The following is a 21,269-nucleotide window of genomic DNA, read 5'->3' on the forward strand; positions in this document are numbered from 1 at the left end:
AAAGCTTCCCTGACCAAAGAGGACGAACACAGAATGACTGTGCATGGAAGGGGTGCCCAGCTGGGATGGGAGATTTGGTGATGTCCCTGCCTTGAACATGAAAAGGGCTCAGGGCTGGTGCCCCAGGGAGCAGACTGTGGGGTGGTTTACTCCATCCTGCTCCCATTTGGAAATCCCCTTCCCTCAATCAGTGTCCCCTTTTGACTGGAGTCTCCATGAAGATTTTTGGGGTCTAGACACTCCCAAGAAACTCCAACCACTAAATTTCTGGCCAGCCTTAATCTACTTAATAATCTGCCAGGTGGTTTGCTTTCTTCTACTTTGTAGCATGAACACTAGCAATCATTAAAATAATTTTAGAAGCCTTAACAGAGCATTGATTCAAGAGTTTTCCTCAGTCTCTAACACAGAACCATTAAATCCCAAAGCAGTTTACACTTTCTTCAGCATTTGTTTTAACTAAGATTTAACCTTTATTTTCCCTTTCTATTCTGACAGAAACCCTTCTACCCATAAGTGTTAATGCAAGAAAATTATTACTTAGGCTCTAAGAAAGAGCTGCTTATTGTTGTAAAATGTTCTGAAGATCAGCTTCACTGCTTTGAAGATGAAAGTTACTGTACTGAAAACATCCAAATGTTAGCAGACACCAAAATTAGCACTAAACAGTGTTAATTATTTAATACTGCATACAAGGAGAACAACTTTCTTCAAACAAATAACACAGCTGAAAAACTGTTTCGTATGGAATGTCGGGTGTCAGTCTCCACTATTTACCATGGAATTCTTAAAAGAATGCAGAACAGGAACTTTATAATCCTCAGTTAAGCACTCCACTGACAATTTTATCACTTTTTCTTTGTCAGCAATTTTAAGTCGCATTCTTTTCTTACTGAAAACAAAAGAAAACTTTTAAGTGACTGAGAAAGCTTTTCCTGTTTAACCATTCAGTGTTAAATAGCCAACCAGCTGTTCTGGTGCCAAACAGGCTGCCATGGGACCACGGAACCAAGTCCCTGCTTCCCCAGGCCTATTAGTTAAGCAATCACAATCAGGAATGAAGTTATACTCTGTATTCTAGAGAAAACAGCATACAGACCCAGCCATATACAGATTTTGAGGCTAACTTGCTTTTCCAAATCCTAACACAAACACACTGAAATCCAGGAGGCAAAGAAACTGCTGTGTACTCCACAGGCACATTAGCTGTGAACAGCCAAATTCAGATCTGCAAACCTGAGCAACTCCTAATACAAGCAAGAATAAAGAAGACCCTACTGATATACACTGGAACACCTCTAAACCAGCAATCTTTTAGAACCTCATCAGAGACAGAGTTTCTTGAACCCTGTACCTCATACAGTAACATCTGCAGCTGCAAACTTCAAAACTACACGGTTTATACAAACAACTATTTCAAAAACAGAAATTGGAGCGATGTCGTCAAGAAGGAAAACCTCACACCTATGTAATTTTATTTTAATTTCATTTTAAAGAGCAACTAAATGGCAGGAGTGGAGGGATAATGATGCTTCTGATGGAGTTTATTGTATATGGTGGGGCTCTTGAATATTTTAGTGCTCTCAGTAATGTCCTGATGCGTCACCATCCCAAATAATCATCCAAATTAGTTTTCCCTTGTAAAGGGAGACAAAACAAGTTGGTCAAAATTCTTCTCCTTTTTCTTTGGAAAACCTAGTTACTTCACATGTGGCAGCAATTATAATTAGGACATTTTTCACCAGAAATACATTCTGAAGAGGAAATTGTATTTCACTGCTCACATGTTTGTTGCATATTTACTTTCTTACTACATATTACATTTATTTTTTGTTTCATGAGCCAAATCCTCAGACAGTATTTCAATAGCTTTCTGGTCAACTATTCTTAGACCATAAAAGCAACAAAACAAACTTGAAAACACATTTTAGGACAGTCGGCTGCTGCGTGCCACTCAGTGAATTACATCTTTCTTACGCTTTGCAGAACACCCTAATTCCACAAACACACTCCCAATCTCAATACTCTATTCTTTCCAGCAAATCTTCCCAGCTACTTCTATTTTCACTCCACTGCTAGTGCCACTCATCTGAAGCAAACTTTGAGGACTTCCAAAATTAATTACTGCCTTCCTGCTTTACCTCTGGCTAGAAGCTGGTATAAACACCATCGCCAAATTAAGCTATATCTCAAATTCCTTATTCTGTTGATGATGAATAATTCCTCCTTTGTCTCAGGACAACGCGAAGTCCCTTAAGTTTACTCCACACCCTTTATTTTTCTTTCCTAATAATGCAGTGTTTTGTGACCTGTGTCATCATCAGCCACTACAACCTCACACACAGCTGGGACGGAAAACCTCACTACTTGCACTTTTTTTGCTCCATTCACATTTCCTGCTCCCACAAATGCTCTCACTATTTGGAGTATATCTTTGGAGCATGTCCTTTGGTCAGTCCTCCCCACTACTGGATCCTCACTGCCCCTCTTTTTCCTGGACTACTTTTCTATGACTTTAAAACTGTGAACAGTTTTCCTTGAAGGGATGTGAGCACGGGATAGTGCATGGCAGTGGATCACAGGGGAGAAGAGAAAAATAAACCCAAACACAGAGGTACACCACAAATTGTCTAGTATATAATTCCTGGCACTTCATTAGCTCCAGACCTTTTTCACCAAAAAAATTCAATTAAGAAGCCATAAGGATGTTCCTTATTTCAGAAGCAGAGAGGATTTGATTTAAGCGATCTTGCTGAAGAAATATAAGTACAGAGAAAAAAGAAGTATCTGCAATTAATGTGCATTATTTGCAGGTTTTTCCACTGAAAAGTAACTAATTTTTTTTTTTTTATTCATTAAACTAACTGAACTGAAGCAGAGACCTCCAATTTAAATGCCATTACAGTCAGGTCTGACCCAAACCTCAAACAAGCTCCAGATGTTACTGGTCAAAATCAGAATTAGAGCAGGATTTAAGAATTACTGAGACAGTAATAATTTAACTGCAACTGTTATCCCTTCCGGAGGGGGAAACTTTTTCTCTGAAAGAAAGGAAGAGACACACTGTGCTTTTGCAATAAAGAATAAGAAGAGATACAAAAGACAATTCTAAAAAAGGAGAAGATAAAATAGACAGGGAGTGAAGAGGATGGTTACTTTAGTGGTTATTTTGCTGGGGGTTATCAGGGAGAAGCTACTCTCTGGGACAGCTCTCAGACCAGCAAAAGAACCAAACCAACCTTTTCAAAGAATATTCAGTTATTTTACTTACAGAAGCCAGGTGGCTACAAGTGGCAGCACTGTGTTTATCTGGGGGGTAACACAACACTGGCATACTTCAAACAGCTAAGCTACACAACAGGAAATTTATCTGTGCACATGTAACATGAGTCTTTACCTGTTTAAGCTTGTTCACAAACCCCATCAGACACAACATATTGTCTAGATTTCTTCCTAGCAGATGTACCTTTCCCCCCCCAATACATCTTTCCACCATAAAAATGTTAAAATAAACATACACTGTACATTCATATGGCCAAGCTCAGGTATTTTAATGTCCCTGTGGATGCTTTATTATTGATGCATTTTCAACAAGCTTTAAGATCAAAGAAACCCCACAAGACCAGAAAGAGAGAAACACAGACAAGAGGACAGGATGAGTACATCTCTGGCTCACTTTGACTTGGACAATCTGGGTAAACAAAATATTTCACTAAACATCTAGATGATAATCTGTGGGATGCTAGAGATCTCTGGGATTTTATCAGAAAACTTCTGTCAAGCTGTAGGATCTCCCCATCCTGCCCTTCTCAAGGCAGGGCCCTGGGATTTAAGCCACTTGCAGCTCAATTGCAGGAGAGAGGCAATGCACCCTAAGGACCAGGCTGCACACACAGGAAAATACCACATCCACTACTGCTGGGCTGTACAATACAAGATAAAAAGGTGCTCCTTCAGTGTTCAAAACATTGCAAATGCCACTCTCTTCTTTGAAAATTAAAATATTTACTTCAAAGTGCTGTCACAGAATAAATGACCCCAGAACAAAGAGAAACACCTTTCAATTAACTTAGAGGCGCCTGGTTTTAACTTTTGCTATTGCCATCATACCTAACACATGCAAATGTTCACAGCCAAATTTAGGTTTACAACTGGGGGGAAGAGTATTTTCATTATTTTCTGCAAATCCTGTTAGCAATCAACGCCACAAATTTCTCAAGCAAACAGAAAGGTCACAAATGTATGGATTTCAATGCCAACATGTTGTGCTTATTCCCTGCCTTAATGCAACCCAGCACCCCTTAAGTCTGAGCACACTCCCAATCCCTGCAAGCTTCATTCTCGGGCACAATTCTGAACTCACCCTGCTGAGCTGTACAGGGAACTTCCACTTGAATGCTCAGCTCCAGCTACTGGGGAAGAGGAAAGATTATTCCACATCTACCAATAAATGCATCATTTGCACACGTGCAGACAAACTCAAGACAGTGGTCCTAAGCACTCCAGCAGAATCCTGGCATCCCTCTGCACTGAGGTTAAGAACCAGCATGGAGTGACAAACTCCTGTTACACAACAGCACTGCATGTTACAACTGCTGTTCTAGGGACAATTATGACTTTTTTTTTTTTAGAAAAAAAGTCTGCTGGATGTACAAGAGTTTCCATGAGATTTTTGTTATCACTTTTAACAACTATACAATCAGATTGGCTCAACAAGATACAGCTTTCACATTTTCTGTTCTGTAAGTGAGGACTAAATCAGAAACAGCAGTATTGGTATTATTTATAGAATTTAGGATTATTTTAGTATTACTGGCACTATTATTGTAATACTTGATTTACATAAATACTTTATCTGAGATCAAAGAAATGACCCTACATTTTATTTCATATACTAGTGTACTTGGTCTGGCCAGATCTTGAACAGGATCAGCAATCCAAGTGCCAGCAATACAGTTTCTCACCATCCAACAATCAGAATCTGTGCTTACACAGGTTCATAACCTTCATGATGTTTCATCTTCAGGGGGAAACAGAAAGAAAAGCAGGCGTTCTAGGGCATTAAGGGTTTTCAGTTTTTGAGTTTTGTTCAGAAACACAGAGAGGATGAGAGAAAACCTCAGCAGGTACGTGATGCACAGAGATGGCAGGTACATGATGTGCACTCAAGAGCTGTTCCTGTTACTGCTGGCTCCTGCTACCTCACTGGTGCTCCACAAACTCTTTAAAATGGTAACATGCACTTCAATATAGCTCCAACAACTTAACTCCAATCCTTGTATTTATCGTTGCTTGAAAGAACACATCTCAAAGAGCTGGCAGAAGTCTGTGGAAAGGAGAAGGCATTTCTCACCACTAGAAGTGGTATATTTACAGCAATATGTATTTTCTCCCAAATCTTACAACACAGAAAGTGATTAAGCAATCTGGGGAGGCCATAAATCAAATTATCCAGGTATATTCAGGTGCTGGACTACCATTAAAAACAGCATCTTAAAATAGCTTTTGCTACTGCTGAAGATTACAGAAACAGTAGAAATTTCCCTGCAGATCAAGGAGGCAGCTGCATACATTCAACCACTACAGGACTTACAGATCTTGGTGAGTGAATCAACATGGGAAAGAAAAACAGTATGGTGAGGAAAGCGTTCCAGCTCCCAGAAAATTCAAGGCCACTCAACACAGCCAAGTATACAGCTATCTTTTGAATATAAGCTGAACTTCTGAAGTGAACATATACCACTAAAAATTCCATGTGAGCTGAGTGCTGGCACCACTCCCTGCCTGGCAGGCAGCTAACACACCATCTTCTTTCTCCGTGGCAGCAGGAAAAAGGAGCAGGTATCCCTCCAGCCTCTCCTCTGCTCAGTGCAAGGAGCACCCAGACAAGGCTGCAGCCAAGAATAAGGCATTCTTCTTCCCAGCTGCCCGCTTCTCCAGGTGCCCTTCTGAACTGGACCAGAAGGGAGGGCACAGCTTTTCTTCTGGAAGCAGTTACACCTTTTCAAAGCTTCTCCTCCCAAGGCAGCCCTTCCTCTACCTTTGGGGCACCCTCACCTGGGAAACACAGGGGCACAGAGCAGTGTCCTGTCATCCCAACAGGACACCCAGGTGGGAGATGGCTCCCCAGGAAGGAAGTGCTGTCAGGAACAGGACTGCTATGGGCTGCAGTACATCCCCACTGGAGAAGCAAGTTACCGAATGAATAACCCCCCCAAATTTCTGAGCATGATGTAGAAATCAAATTGCACACTACCAGCAGCGGGTTTACAACACCAAGGGTTTAACTAGCTTCTCACAGAAGGCAACGGTCGGTCCATATTTAGGGTAGAAATCAACCGTAATTGCTCAACAACTCCACTTACTTTAAAAAATTTCTTACTCCAGTAAACACGAATATCTATTTACAAAACTGTATGCTGCCAAATTTTTAAATACTTCTATTGTACTCCCATCCTTTGATTTAATAAAGCATGCATCTGAGGTGGTTAATGTGCATTTCAAGGTATATTAAAAATGAGAGATCAAAAATTAGCATTAGCCCAGGTAATCTCTGCCAACATTTTGCTCCAGCAATGCTAACTAGACCCTGTCTAGTATTAAGCTCATCAGTTCTAAGCCACTTTTACCTTCTTAGGTCTAACCTGTGAACGTGACGCTAATAGCAATAGGCACACTTCAAGCTGAATTCAAAATGACAGAAATTTCATGCATCTTCTTCTGAAAACCTTCCAGATCAGGAATCAGGTTAACTCTGAAACTCTCTGCTTCTAGCACACCTGCTAAAAACCTTTATTATCCAACCATCTTTCAGAAATCAGTGTCCCATGTTTAAATTAGTACCATTACACTTGCCAGAAACCTTGGCTGATCAAACAGCTGCAATAAACACCAACTCCAGGTTTGAATGCAAGCTGGAAATTCTCAGCCCACATGAAAAGACAACTTGGACAGGAGACTAAAACTCCCACAAATACATTTAGATCATAATTTAATTTAATTTATTATTTAAATTTATATTTTATATTATTATTTAAATTTGTAATTTTATATTAGGTAACTGTTTGACTTTTTAATGTGTACTTGAATCAGAAAATAGCAACCCACTTTATACAGGTGAAAAAACAGAAGACCCTTCAGATGTATCTCCAAGCTGGAAAATGCAAGAAACTATATTAAGCAACAAGGAATACCCTTGTGAGAAGAAAAGAAAAAAATAAGTCAAAGAAACGAAGACATGCACAAGCAGACCTGTAATAGGAACAACTTCATCCCCAGAAGTGTTTGCATCTGAACAACATTCAATTTTTGTAATGGTAAAACCATGTGTCTGCACCAAGAGCTCTGTAAACTTGGATTTTATACCTTTGCAACTTTGCTACGGCCCTGCAATGCATTTCTTGGGGGAGCCAGGTACCCAATAAAGGGTCTTGGGTATGTTTTAAAAACAAGTTCTAGAAGCCATTAATGGCTTAAGAATCTTCTCATCCTCCTGCCTCCTCAGTACAGTTGACCAACTTGTCTGTGGGGCCAAATAATAAAGCAGACCAGTGAACTGAGCTAGGTTAAAAATAAACACAAAATAAGGAAGTTGTTTTAAATTCAGATCTCTTCATTCATCTCCTTATGAGCAAGGAGGCAAAAGGAAAGCACAGAGGACAAAAACCCTGCTCTAGAAGACACCTCTTTTCTGTAGCAGTGTTGAAGTGAATTAGACACTTTTCCCCTGGCTCTCAGCAGCATGTAAAAGTCATCTGATATCATGAAGTCTGGTGCCCAGGCCAAAATCAAGGACCCTCTGTGCAGCTTGTGCTCAATTTTGGGTTAAGCTCCTCTTTCCTGCAGGCATTATTCTCAGCTGGACTGCTGCACAGCCACCTGACACTGTACCAGCCAAGAGACTCCTTGGATGCAGGAGATGCTTGATGCCTCTGGCTCCAGAGGTCAAGCACACACACCTGCTAAGTGGCCTTCTGCTGGACTAATTTAAACAAAAGCCAGGTGAGAATAATAATAATCTTGAACAAAATGGGCCTTCAAGATGCAGTCTGAGTTGAATTCAGTGCTACTGGTACAACTTCACCAGCAAATGCAAGTGTTTGCACATTTGGATAAGTAAGGCTTCCACAGCTCATGTTCAGACTATGAATAAGCTTTACTTCAAGCAATCACATACTATTCTTGGATTTGACCTCAGTTTTGTTCTTCAAAGGTGGCATGAAGTATCTAAATTTTTATTAATCTTAATTATTAGCTGAAATACAGATTTACACAATTCTGGGGTATGTATGATCTGAAAGACAACAAAGAGATAAACACACTAAGGAGAATCACTTGAGGCATGGGCTCTCACCACACTCAGGTCACTGTAACTGCAGGATGCTCAAAGGTCTTACAGAATTAGTTGGAATGTTTTCTTAATCCATCAAGAGAGGTCACTGACCAACAAAGCTGAAGTGTTTTTATGCTGAGTTGAAAAGCCTAAAGACACATGCTGAGGTTCCACACACACACCTCTCTCCAGTGGCAATGCCCACAGGCTCAGTCCCACCTCCACACCCAACCTCCCCGGAGCCAGCTCAGCTCCTGCTCTGCTGCAGGGACTGAAGAGCCCCTGGGTCTGACTCCAGATCTCCAGCCCAGCACAGGGGACACAGCAGCCATGGCTTATCAACAGGCAACTGACACAGGCACTACGAGATCCATTCTTGTGCAACTTCCTAATTACTTTCCCATTAATCTGTGCTATTATCAAAATCAAGAGGGTTTCCCCAGCAGAGCTCTGCTGATAAGCAAAGGAGCTGCACAGCTCTCCCTCCTTCAGAGGGAAGCCACAAGAATCCTTTCCAGTAAGGACCACATCCTTCCACCACATCCACACCAGCCCCCTCTCCTGCTCTGGGTGACACACTCCAGGGCACAGGTATTAGGTCAAAGCATGAGCCTGATGAACAAAATAAGTTGAAAAAACAAGAAATGTTTTTAAATCAATATGAAACTGAATATTTGAAAAAAAAAAAAAAGCAAGCAATTATTATAAAATTCTGTGGTTAAGCTTTCAGAACTAACTACTTTTAAAGAAATTATTAGTCAGTTTTTAGTTCTGGCAGATTTGGGGTTGATTTTACTGTTGCTTATTTTTAACTCCTCAGCCATAAGGACACTTTTAGAAAGAAGAAGAAAAAAGAAAAAACCCAACACTTAAGCTTATGGTTACCTTTGTGGCATGACAAAAATACTACGAAGTGTTATATTAGTTTTTAAGGGGACTGGTTTTTTGATGTAGAGTGCAAGAAATATTTGAAGCAGTCAGACTGAAACAGAGGAGGTGAAAGCCACACAGGAAGAATGAGAGGAAAGCAGATGAAAACTGAAACACCAGTACTCTAATTGCAATTAGCAGGAAGGGTTTTGCATGTGCCTTGTGACACAGTATTTAATTCATATCATATACAGACACATTTGAATTATCTCTGTGTTCAACTTCTAATAGTTTCTCCTGTTCTCTAGGATTAGGTTCACCCCTTGATATTACTAAGCAACTAACACTTAACCAGGTGAAAAATTCTTTAGAAGAGGTCAGTTCCTTGCTATTCCCAAGGGAGAAGGAAATCTAACTAATCCTTAGCTTGATTTAATGAACAATAAAAGGTTCACACAGACTCTGCTTAAGCAAGTTTTCTTTTACAACAAATACACCTCACACTGTCTTAGGACCTGAAGCCTGTATACCCACACAGCAGCATATGAGTGTCCTGTCAGCTGCATCTGTAACAGAAGCAAATTAATCATTTATCTAACTGGAAGAATTAAGATATGCTCTGAAGGAAAACTTGTGCCTAAAAATTGGTACCTGATTGCAGTTACCAGAAATACCCGGTTATAAGTAACTGAGACACATTTCACAACTACTGAGCAGCAAAGAGGCAGCTACATCAAGAGAACTGTCTGGATTTGTAAGCAGGAAGGGAGAATTCAGGTTCTGCCCAACATCCAAATGAAGTGATCTCGGGTCTTGAAAAAAACCAAAGATGATGGAGAAATCACCATGGACCTGTACCAGGATACAGAATTCCACCTTGACTAAGACAATATGCATTTTTAGATGAGAGAGGAAGGAAAAAAAATAAAAAGAAAAGAAAATGTTCACTCCCCAAACATTTCTTAATCTCTTCATTCTTTTCCAGCAATCAGAGACTGACAAGACTAAAAAATGCAACAGGTTACTGTCCAAAAACTGCACACTGCTAAAGAGCACAGTCTTACAGGGGGCTGAGGCAACCTGGTAGGACTGGCTCCATCATGGTCCCTTATCACAGCTGATGGGCAAAATAGCAATGAACAGAAATACAGATCCAGGCACAGGGTGACCAACCTTTAGACCCTAATACCTGCACACTGGGATATAATATTGCTGGTATACAAGCCTCTGCCATTGCCACAGCCAAATACCTGCACACTGGGATATAATATTGCTGGTATACAAGCCTCTGCCGTTGCCACAGCCAAGATGATGGAGAAATCACCATGGACCTGTACCAGGATACAGAATTCCACCTTGACTAAGACAATATGCATTTTTAGATGAGAGAGGAAGGAAAAAAAATAAAAAGAAAAGAAAATGTTCACTCCCCAAACATTTCTTAATCTCTTCATTCTTTTCCAGCAATCAGAGACTGACAAGACTAAAAAATGCAACAGGTTACTGTCCAAAAACTGCACACTGCTAAAGAGCACAGTCTTACAGGGGGCTGAGGCAACCTGGTAGGACTGGCTCCATCATGGTCCCTTATCACAGCTGATGGGCAAAATAGCAATGAACAGAAATACAGATCCAGGCACAGGGTGACCAACCTTTAGACCCTAATACCTGCACACTGGGATATAATATTGCTGGTATACAAGCCTCTGCCATTGCCACAGCCATGTCCAGCACGGGGGGAGAACTGCAGAACGTGGGCAAGTTCAAAGCACCTCCCCAAAAGTCCTCCTCCTCTACTGAGGGATGAGGGCTCAGCTGCACACAGGGGCAACAAGAGAGGGTGGCACAGCTGCCCCAGTGCCTGGACAGGGTGGCTTCCTCCCACAACAATGTGTTGGTCTTATATTGGGAAGTCTGTTTCTCTTCTTAAAAATGTAATTTCTCCCTTCTTAAATGTCATATATTAAAATAAATAACATAATTTATTACCTTATCTACTAAAGATAGATGTAATGTCTGTACCTTTTTAATTCACTGTCTACGTATTTTATGAAACCAATTTACACCACTAATGTCTGATCTATTTATCAGAAAGAGTATTAACTTCCTAAGCTGTATTTGCAGTTTAAAACCACCACCAAGTTTTAATGTAGTCTCACACTTCATCAAAATCTCCATCAAAGTTCTACTGAACAGTATCAGGAATATTAAAAAACTCACTGAAATGCACAGGGAGGAAAATCTCTGTTGTGGGAATGCAGAACCATTCCTTTTTTCAAACACGGCAGAAATTAATCCAATTGTTGTATTAGGGTAACCCTAAACCAGAACTGCCCTTAGACCTTTACCAGAACACACATGCACAGCTGGAGATGCCACATTCTTAAAAAACATCCTTACATAGTGCCTTGTGAAATCATCAGATGATCAAGATTAGAGCTCAGTGAACACCAGTGATACTCCTACATATCCTCTGCTATTTACACTAGGAAAAGGGAAATTATGAAAAATGACCTTAATAATTTTCACAGATTTCTGCATTTAAATCAAGTTCTACTGGAGTGCATTAAACCACTTAACACAACACATAAAGCTCCAAGTTCTGTTTCCCAGCTATTTTATGTTTCATATCAAAGAGATGTTACTACATTAAAAAAACTCATCACCTCGCCTAGGTTTCAAAATACTGCAGTACTGTTAAAAAAAAATCTATTTTGAACTTTCTCCTCATATGACATCCCAGCTTACTATCCACATCATCTTCCTCTGGCTTGTAATAAGCTTTGGAGTGCCAGCTGAGGGGCTGGTTCTGCTGCAGAAAAGCTGATGCTGTTCAGGACACCTGGAAGACTGTCTAGATCCACACACCAGCACATATGCAAGAACAGGCTGAGGGAACAGTGTTTTTCCTTCCCCAAGTTAAGTAGGATGCTCCTGGCACACCTTCTCTGAGTGGCATCACTCTGGAGCTCACTTTACAGCTGCAGTCAGGGAGAACTCAGGTTTGCAGACAGTGAACATCCTGTTCTCCTAAGACGTTTGATGCTACAGAGCATGATGATTTTGTTTAAATCTTCACTATTATACGGGTCAGGAATGACTTATTTTGGTAATGTTTCAAACAGCTGCCAAATAGCAATTAAAAACACTAACTGAGCTATGCTGTATTGATTACAGCATGGAATTTTAATTTTCTCAAAATTTATCACTTAATCTCCATATTTTTAATACATTTTGCCTAACAAATATGCCCATGCTGTTACAATGGACAATCAAATTGCGATATTCTACACCATATCAAGTCCAATATAAAACATTTTCATATGTATTTTTAAGTTAGGAAGAGAATCCCCAAGATTCTTAGACACTACAGTAAGAGTAACACTGTCTTCCCCAAACTGAAAATAGCCAGCATGGTATTTTCAAAATCCATCTACTAATTTCCAGAAGCCTAATTATTTCTAGTGGACAAAATCTCAGCCTTCTAGGGAATCTAGGCAAATCAAAGAATAAGACACTATTTCCAAGCTGACCATTCTTCATTTTGCTGGCAAGTCATTCAAACCCTATTCAATGTTTCTAAACTTATAGAAATAGTTTTACTACAATCAGTAAGGCAAGATGAAAAATAAATGAATTAGCAGAAATGTTAAAATGTTGCAGTCTAAGTCCGCAACAGTATGCACAGATTATGCTACAGCCATTGCCACTTATTAGGTGCACTTTCACTCTTTTTGCTACTATATGAAATTAAATTGCTATAACCACTGCAACAAAATACATTAGAGTGACCAATGGAAATGTTTCAGAAAACAACACTATATATTTCATAACCTGACAAATAAGATAGCCCATCTCCAGCCCCCCTTCTACTTGTCAGAACATTTTTTTAATAACTGTTAACCCTGTTGCTGGTAATGTCAAATCAGTCTGTAGCAGATTTTGAATATATTAATACACATATGTATTTCAGGGGAAAAAGCATACTTGCTATGGATTACTAATAGCTTGTATTGCAAGCCACCCAGTATTTTACTGCTTCACAATCAACAGCCCCAAGATACAAAGGCAAACTAAAGCAACTGATCTGAGGCACCTCAAAGCACAAACTAAAGCAAACAATGCCCTATTTTAAATTTATTATCATTCAAGAAGAATTGGATGCTTCACAAGATTTAAACCAGCTCATTTTCACCCTTACCCCAAATATCAGATGATGTCATGCAAGATGTACTGGCTAAACTGGTTTAACTGCTACAGGCGGGATGCACTGTTTAGATTTTCTTGTGATAAATTACTTTGCAGCAATGAAACTGATTCGGGTAGTTTTAAATAGCTATCTTCACCTGCTTTTTTAAAGCAGTTTGGGCTCTTATTGCTTCTCCTCATACAACTTGACAGCTTGCTACTTTACTTTGTTTAACTCCCTAGGAACAACAGGGAGTAGTTTTTACCACTTTTGAATTCAGTCAACAGCATGGAACAACTGGAGTGCTGTAAGGAAGTTTGACATACACAGCTCATCCTGGGGAGTGTGGGATCTGCACTTCCCTCTGAAGCTTGCACACATTTTCCACTATCCCACTATTTCCACATCTTCCCAGAGAGTTTACTAAATCTGACAACTTACTGAGAATCCACAGTGGAGATTTATGGAGAATGCACAGAAGGAACTCCAGACATAGCCTGCACTCTTCGGAAGCCACCAAGGCTGTTTCCCTGGTTGGCATGAAGTGGCTACTTGAGAATGATCCAATCCACATCTTCTCCCAAGGCCAAGCAAGCTGTTTCCAGAGCTACCAAACATGATCATTATTGCAAGTAAGAGGCCAGGCCTTGTTCTTTGCAATAGGTATAACCCCAGAATTAACCTAACTTTGCTCCTTGTCCACTGCATCAGCATTTTTATACCCCCTCGCTTGACCATCATCTATTTCATGGAAAACTCTGGAGAGGGGAAGGGGCAGGAAGAACATATAAACAAGCAAATACCCACAACTGTATAATGAAATTAGTCTGCATATTCTCTCAATTTTATCACCACCTGGCTAAAAGCACATAGAAGACAGCAAAGGAATGCAGGGAAAAAGAGGGATACAGGCCTTCAGGAGGAAGGCATAGAAGCAAGCAGAGAAAGAAGTGAACAATGGGTTATATATGCAAATTATATTAGATTGCCAGGAATTGAGAATACTAGTGAGGACAAAACATGAGAGAGAAGCAAGCATTCAGAAGTCAGGCAAAAATAAGTTAAGTATTTGAGACCAGTATTCCACAGTGGGTCTGAAATCTAGCAAATTCTGTCAGTAATGAGCAAAACAGGAATGAGCACGGAGCTCAAACTTTCAGCTGCATGGAAACAGCAAAATAGTGTGATTTTAAACTTTTTGCATAGACACAGACATGTTGAGTTTTTTCCCGGGTTTTTCTGTACATATGTTGCATCATTTCACCTGCAATTCAAGTCTCAATTTTAAATTGCCCAAACTAAGGGAAAACTTAAAAGATGGCATTGCCTGAGAGGCCGCAGAGCTGACACAAGGACAGGACACAAGTGTGCAACCTGAACTACCAGTCACTGCTGTTCCCTGCCTGTGACACTGTGTTGCTAAGCCTGCGCTGGCTACTTCAGGAAAGAAACTTTCCTAATGAGAAACACACGTACCTATGGAACTATGGGCAGAGGCCGAACCTACAAAAAACCAGATTCAAACTATAAACAAGGGAAACTTACAGTTATTAAGCTGCAAATGAGAGACTTTTCATTAAAGAACTCTATGCAACATGTAACTGCAGATTTGTATGAAGCCGAGTTCTTTGAAGCTCACGCATTTGTGAAAAGATGTTACAGAGGAAGCATATATAAAGTATCAGACTTGGATTCAATTACACTTTATAGAGCAACTCACTAGCAACGCTAGAGCAGTAACTCTTTGCATGATAAAGCAAACTACACACCCTACTTACAGTACAGAAAAAGCTATTATTTATTTCTTCCACTAAATTTATTTAGCATACAAATAAACTCTTCAAAATTTCCACAGGATAATTTACTAATCACCACCCCAAACTGTTAATTTATCTAACACCCAGGCACCAACGGCTCATCTGCACACTCCCACTCTGTTTCGGCCCAAAGGCAGCCAAGGCAGCCAGAATCACATGCTCTTATGCAGCAGTGAATAAATGAGGGGTGCACACAGAATGCAGGACCAGTGACAGAATTTGGCCAGGTAACTGCTGGCACCTGTGCTACCTCAAGCTGCCCTTCTTGGTCCTTCCTGCCCCAATGCTCTCACCACATTCACACAACGCTAAATGGAACTGCAAGGTGAACCAACAACCTGAACTGCATCTTAACCCCCCACTTTCTGTTTGTAATAGTCCCAGGAGGTGCAGTAGCCCAACTGCTGGTGTGGCACATGAGGGGACAGCCAGAAGCAGCAAACACTGCGCTGTCCAAGTGTCCTCTAGACTTTGGAAGTAGCTGCCTGCAGCTACAGGGACACAATCCCTACTGTGCCCTGAAATTTAAAGTTTCTGTGTCCACATATCACTGCTGCCAAGCCCCAGTAAGTCTAAAGCTGACTGCTAACACCCACGGGTACCAGCACCAAATACACAGAGGGGTGACAAGTAACACACAGCACTGCAGCGAGTACTGCAAGCAGGTGAGGCTGCATCCCCCGGTGCTGTTGAGCGTGTACCTGGCCCTTACCGCAGCTGCTCTCCTCCGTGATGCAGAGATTAAGTTTTCTTTCTAAAGCGAATGTCTTCATCCCTTGTGAAGTCCAAAAGCCCTGTCCAGTAGTACTTTCATTTACACAGTGCCCATAAGGTCATCAAGGAAGAGTATATTAGTCATAAGGGAAAGGGGAGAGGAAAAAATAGGGGCATGAGAGCAAACACTCAAAATACCGTATCTGATTCAACCGTGAAGAGTTTAATTCCACACTTCGATTACTACATCTAAAATTGTTATTTCACTCTTTTAAAAATTGTTCATCTAGTATAGCTGTACACAGACGAAGCAAACCTTCAAGTAATTTCAAATCAAGATGTGCAATTTTCCACTGTGCATTCTTCACATGCCTCCTAAATCTAATGTGATCACTCACTGAAGAATGGCATCCAATACTGCTCTGTGCATGTTAAAATTAAGCTAACTACATGTTATTAAGCCTTTTCCTCACTGCTTGAAAACATCTATAAAGAAAGCACTAACACCCATATATTAAGATGACAAACATTGTTTTACACATTAAATTAATATATACCCATGATGTCAACTTTTAATAAAAGTTAGCAATAAGCTGATCTCTGCAGTCCGGTACAATTAACATGTCTCTCTAAGAAAAATCAAATATGGGAAAATCCTCCACAGGCTAAACTTTTCTGGTTTAAAACAAATGGACAGTTCTGTAAAGTCTCAAAAATTACCAAGTTTGTCATATCAGTTGGAATCAGCTGTGTGTGGTCTAATAGATTCAAACAGATTTCTGAGACAATGATGTATTCTTAGTGTCACTATGTTGACACGTTCAGAGATTCTTTCCTCCAATGGAGGTGGCCACCAGCATGATTTTCACAACCATCAGTGATTTCTGCATTTATTTGGGACTCCTGTATTCCCAGTGGCAGAGGGGGTGCAATCCAGAGAAGTTCAGGACACCCTTAAACTGCATAAAAATGTCCAGCATGTCACAGTGCGCCCAGAATGGCAGAGCATCCAGCCCACAAAAATTCAAAATAAACACAGTAAATACAGTCAATATTCTAAAGGACTTAAAAAGGACACTGAGAAAATGCAGATTACTAAATGCAGATGACTGTCAAACAATCTGCTGGAAACTGTAACTCACAAGACACTAATACTTGTATGTATACAAACAGGAGGTATATTTTGAATCAACTCCTTTTACATATCTGTCCCATTGTACAGAAACATCGCTCTGGAGATTTTACTAAAACAGAACTGAAGAGTAACTTAGATAGTAAATAAGTTTTAGCCATTATTATATGAAATAGACACCTATAAGCCAGGCTTTATATAATGACCTTCTAATATTGAAATGTAATCTCACAGTCACTGTGACAAACTTCCACTGAAACACCTTCACTCCTCCCAATTTCAATAGTTATTATTTAGCAGAAAGGTACATTTGCTAAGTCGATTGTCCCGTTTCCAAGCAAAATATCTTGTGCTGGTGAGTATTTATGTCAGTCTTGACTAAAACGGCTGAATAAGAATTGTCATCTTCACAGCCAGGCGTTCTAAAAGATATTTAGGTAGTTGGTGATTTTGACCTCAAAGTCAATCGGTACGAGTAGCTAGCTCACTGTGGCCGTCCTTCCTTTCGGAACGAAACCCTGCCGTACGTTTGCCCAAAATAATTTTACAGCGTTGAATTCAGATGGAATGTGTTGCTCAGACGAGGGAAGGGCGTGCAAAAACAACACCACAATGCAAAAAAGAGAAAGAAAAAAAAAAAAAAAAAAGGCCCCGCTAAAGGCAGCACTGGAGACTATACCGGACGGGGGTAGGGAACATGCAAACGTAGTGCCTCCTTTATGGAACCAGCGCAACTGCATGACGGTGCAGGATGCGGGCCGCGGGCTGTGCAGGCGCTACACATGGCCAGCGCTGCCCGCCGACCCGCGCAGGCCCGGCCGGCAGCGGGTTCTGTAAATAACCCTCGGAGGAGGGTTAATTAAAAATGGCGAGCAGCGTAGCTGCCTGCATACAATGAGCGGCCGGGCAGGGCAGGGCTGCAGCCCCCCGCCCGCCCCGCCGGGGAGCCCCGCGACAGCCGCGTCCCCTTCGCCCGCCCCAGGCAAAACCCTGCCCCGGAATCACGGCAACTACTTTGACCGGACCCCCGTGCCCCCCTCCCAGCTCGCCCCACGCCCGCCGGGAGGCTCCGAGGGTCCGGGGGCGCGGGGCTCCTTTTGTAGCGGCGCTTCCCCCGCGCCCTCCCCCTCCCGCGGTGCAAATTCCTGCGGAGCCCCCCGGGCCGTCTCCCCCCGACCCCGCACCGCAACTTTCCCGGGCGTGCCCCCGCAGCCCCGCCGAGCAGCGCTCCCCGCGCCCCGGAGGTGCCGGGGCAGCAGGAGCGGCCCGGGCAGAGCGTGTTTACCGCGGAGAGCGGCCCAGGATCCCCGAGGGGACGCGGCGGTGGGGGAGCCCCGGGAGCGGGGCAGAGGGGCGAGGGGGAAACTCTCCGCGGAGTTGAGGGCGCGGGCCCTGGCCGGCTTTACCTTCCATCTCCATGTCCTCGGGCTCGCTCAGCTGCTGCTCCCCGGGCTTCTGGTGCTGCTGCTGCTGCTGATGGTGGTTCATGTCGGGCTGGGGTTGGGGCTCGGCGGCGGCGGGCTGGGCCTTTCCCGCGGGGGGCTGCGGGCCTGTGTCGGGAGGGGAAGGGGCGGAGGAGCGGCGGGGCCTCGGCAGCGGCCGGGACTGGGCGCCCGGCTCGGGGGGCTGCGGCGGGGCTCCGGCGAGTAGGGAGCGGGGCGCCGGCGGAGGCAGCGAGACGCGCACGTATTTACTCGCTATTCGCCCAATCTCGGCGGCGGCACCCGGTCGGGGAAAAGGGGCTGGGAGGAGGGTCCGGCCGGGGGCGGCGGCTTCCCCGGGGGCCGGAGGGGAGGGGACCGGGAGGGGGGGACGGGAGACCCGGAGTCAGGGCCCGGCGGCGCCCGGCGCTTCCCCTTCCCCCGGCGAGGTGTCCGCGGCGCTGCGAAGTCGGGGAGGCCCCGCGGGCCGCCCCCGTCGCCCGAGCCCCGGCGCGCTGCTGCCGCTCCGCCGCCGCCAGCGCTCTGTGCCTCAAAATGGCGGCTGCGGTAACGCCGTGAAATGTCACATCCGCATGAGGGGGAACAGCCCCGCAGCCGGGGAGGGAGGGAGCGAGCGAGAGAGGGAGGGGAACAGCGCCGCCGCGGCCTCCCCGCAGGGCCGCCGCCACCTGCGCGGGGAGCGCTGCGGCCGCCGCTCTGCGCTGCCCACCGGGCCCTTCGCGGCCGCTGCGGCGGAGACCCCGCTGCTCGCCCCGGCTGTGCGCTGCTCGCCGTGCGGGCCCGGGCGGGGAGCGGAGGGAGCCGCGCACGGCCGCGCACCGACACCGGCCGCCTCGCGCGGGACCCGCGGGGCTCCGGCGGCGCCCCGTGGGCTCGGTTGCCTCTTGCGCCCGGGCCCGCGGGTGTGTGGCTGTGCGGGGGCTCATGGCGGATCCTCCCCCGCACGGGGCTGGCCGGGCCGGGGTGGGCCTGGCGCGGGGCTCGGCCCGGCCCTGGCAGGCACCCACTGCCGCTTGTGCGGGTAAAGGACGGATTTGTGTCATGTGTGCAGAGGGAAAGATCTGCTGTAAACAAGACTGTTCCTCGCCTGCATGCCGCTGTGTTTTTCATGGGCCTTGTCCGGAGGATGTAGTGGCTTCCAGGGAAGAGACCTGTCTGTTTTCCCAGGATGGATGGAGAAGGCAGGAGTGCGGGTGAATAAATAATATCTGGTTGGTCCAGGCTGTGGTTAGAGCAATGAAGGAAGCAACTTCATTTAGGGACGAAAGTGTAGTTGGAAGGCCATGCAGAGTTCCATTAAACAGTCCAGTGTTTACTTCAGGATCTTGGAAAGGAGGGAGAAGGATAGGCTCCAAAAGGAAGGACTAAACATGCAGAATTGGGCCTCCTGAAGGGACTGAAAGTGTACCTAAGCAGACAGTGCTGGTCTGCCTGCAAGTAGATAAATGGATTTTAAAAAATTACTTGTTTTTCTAGTTTATAAAATGAGCAAAGCAAAACCAATCTGAGGGGGAAATTCAACATATCTGGCTTCTCAGCAGCACAGGAGTCTACAGGGGAGGAAAATAATTTCCAACTGTGGTGTGTGAAACCCTGCCTTAAGAAGTAAATTCCAGGTCTAGAAAATGGAAAAATAAGTGATGATGAGGATAGTAGTGGGAGGATCAGGTTTTACAAGCACTTAATTTGATAGTTTGCTTCTCAAAAAGTATATTCTGCCTTTCCCTGTTGTTCCTCTGAATTTTCAAAAGCTTTGTAAAGGAAAATGAATTGCAGATCTGGAAATTATTTGTTGGCATTGACCCAGGCAAAAAAACATGACAAATCTGCCAAATCTGGGTTTACAGTGTCTCAGCAAAAGAGGGAGATTAGGACAGATGTTCAGACAGAGATTGATGCACGTATCTTTAGTCTCCTCGTGTCCTAAACTTTGAATTCCCCACTGCCAGTCTTTCCCTGTAATTACCTCTCAGAACAATTACTCTTTCCTAACGACTTCCATTCCAACCTCCTAAATCATACACAGGTTTAAACTCATCCCTCCATTCTCCCTTCCAAGTGATCCCCAAGACAGGATGAACCAGTATGTCACAACAAGAAGGTGGCTACAGGTTATTGCCTGATCTTTCAGCCACGGACACTGGGCTTGTGGGCAAGAATGAGTGCCTAAAATTAACTGTGGGTTGATGTTATCATAAGCCTTAAAAACATTATTTTGTATGCAAAAACTTCTCTGAGCTTCAATTCATTTTAAGGTAGATAATTTTCCAAAATTGTTGAAATAATGTTCCAAAATTCCTACTGTTTTAGGGGAGTAAAAATTGTGCAAAATTCCCCTGCACAAGTCCTTTACTGTGGAAAAGTGTAAAGTGTAGTTTTGAAGAGAGAGGCAGGAATTTTCCTGTCATTAGCTGTGTGAGGGAACAATGCATCATGAGTTTGTGAAGGCAAAATATCAAAATCCAGCACTTGACTGTATATTCCTAATTTAAGTCAACTTTATCTTTTGAGAGTCCAGCTACAATAGGGTCTGAAGTAGCTTAAGATGTTTTGAAAAGACATATGAAAATGTGTCATTTATACTGTGCAAAAATAGCAAAATTCTATTATGAGTGGATTCAAGTATTTATATTTAAGAGGGAATAAATTTTAAGTATGGGTATATAGTAATGTTAAATGCATTTGTGAAATAATTAAATAGGCATTTTCTACCATCAGCCAGTGATCGTAGCAGTGTGATTTGATTGTTTCTAAGCAGGAAATAGAAATCTTA

At 43.2% G+C, this 21,269-nt stretch overlaps 1 protein-coding gene across 2 annotated transcripts in view; it reads right to left on the bottom strand.

Moving 5' to 3' along the window:
• Window positions 1–18,997, bottom strand: part of USP7 (ubiquitin specific peptidase 7) — a 71,166-nt gene extending 52,169 nt beyond the window's left edge. For both annotated transcript variants that reach the window (XM_041401425.1, XM_041401424.1), the window contains exon 1: window positions 18,461–18,997. In XM_041401425.1, the coding sequence (XP_041257359.1) occupies window positions 18,461–18,542 (82 nt within the window). In that variant the 5' untranslated portion in view covers window positions 18,543–18,997. The remainder of the gene's footprint in view (window positions 1–18,460) is intronic.
• Between the last annotated feature and the right edge of the window lie 2,272 nt (window positions 18,998–21,269).

This window comes from Onychostruthus taczanowskii, unplaced genomic scaffold (genome assembly GCF_017590055.1).
Source record: "Onychostruthus taczanowskii isolate IOZ18803 unplaced genomic scaffold, ASM1759005v1 scaffold19, whole genome shotgun sequence".
NCBI lineage: Eukaryota > Metazoa > Chordata > Aves > Passeriformes > Passeridae > Onychostruthus > Onychostruthus taczanowskii.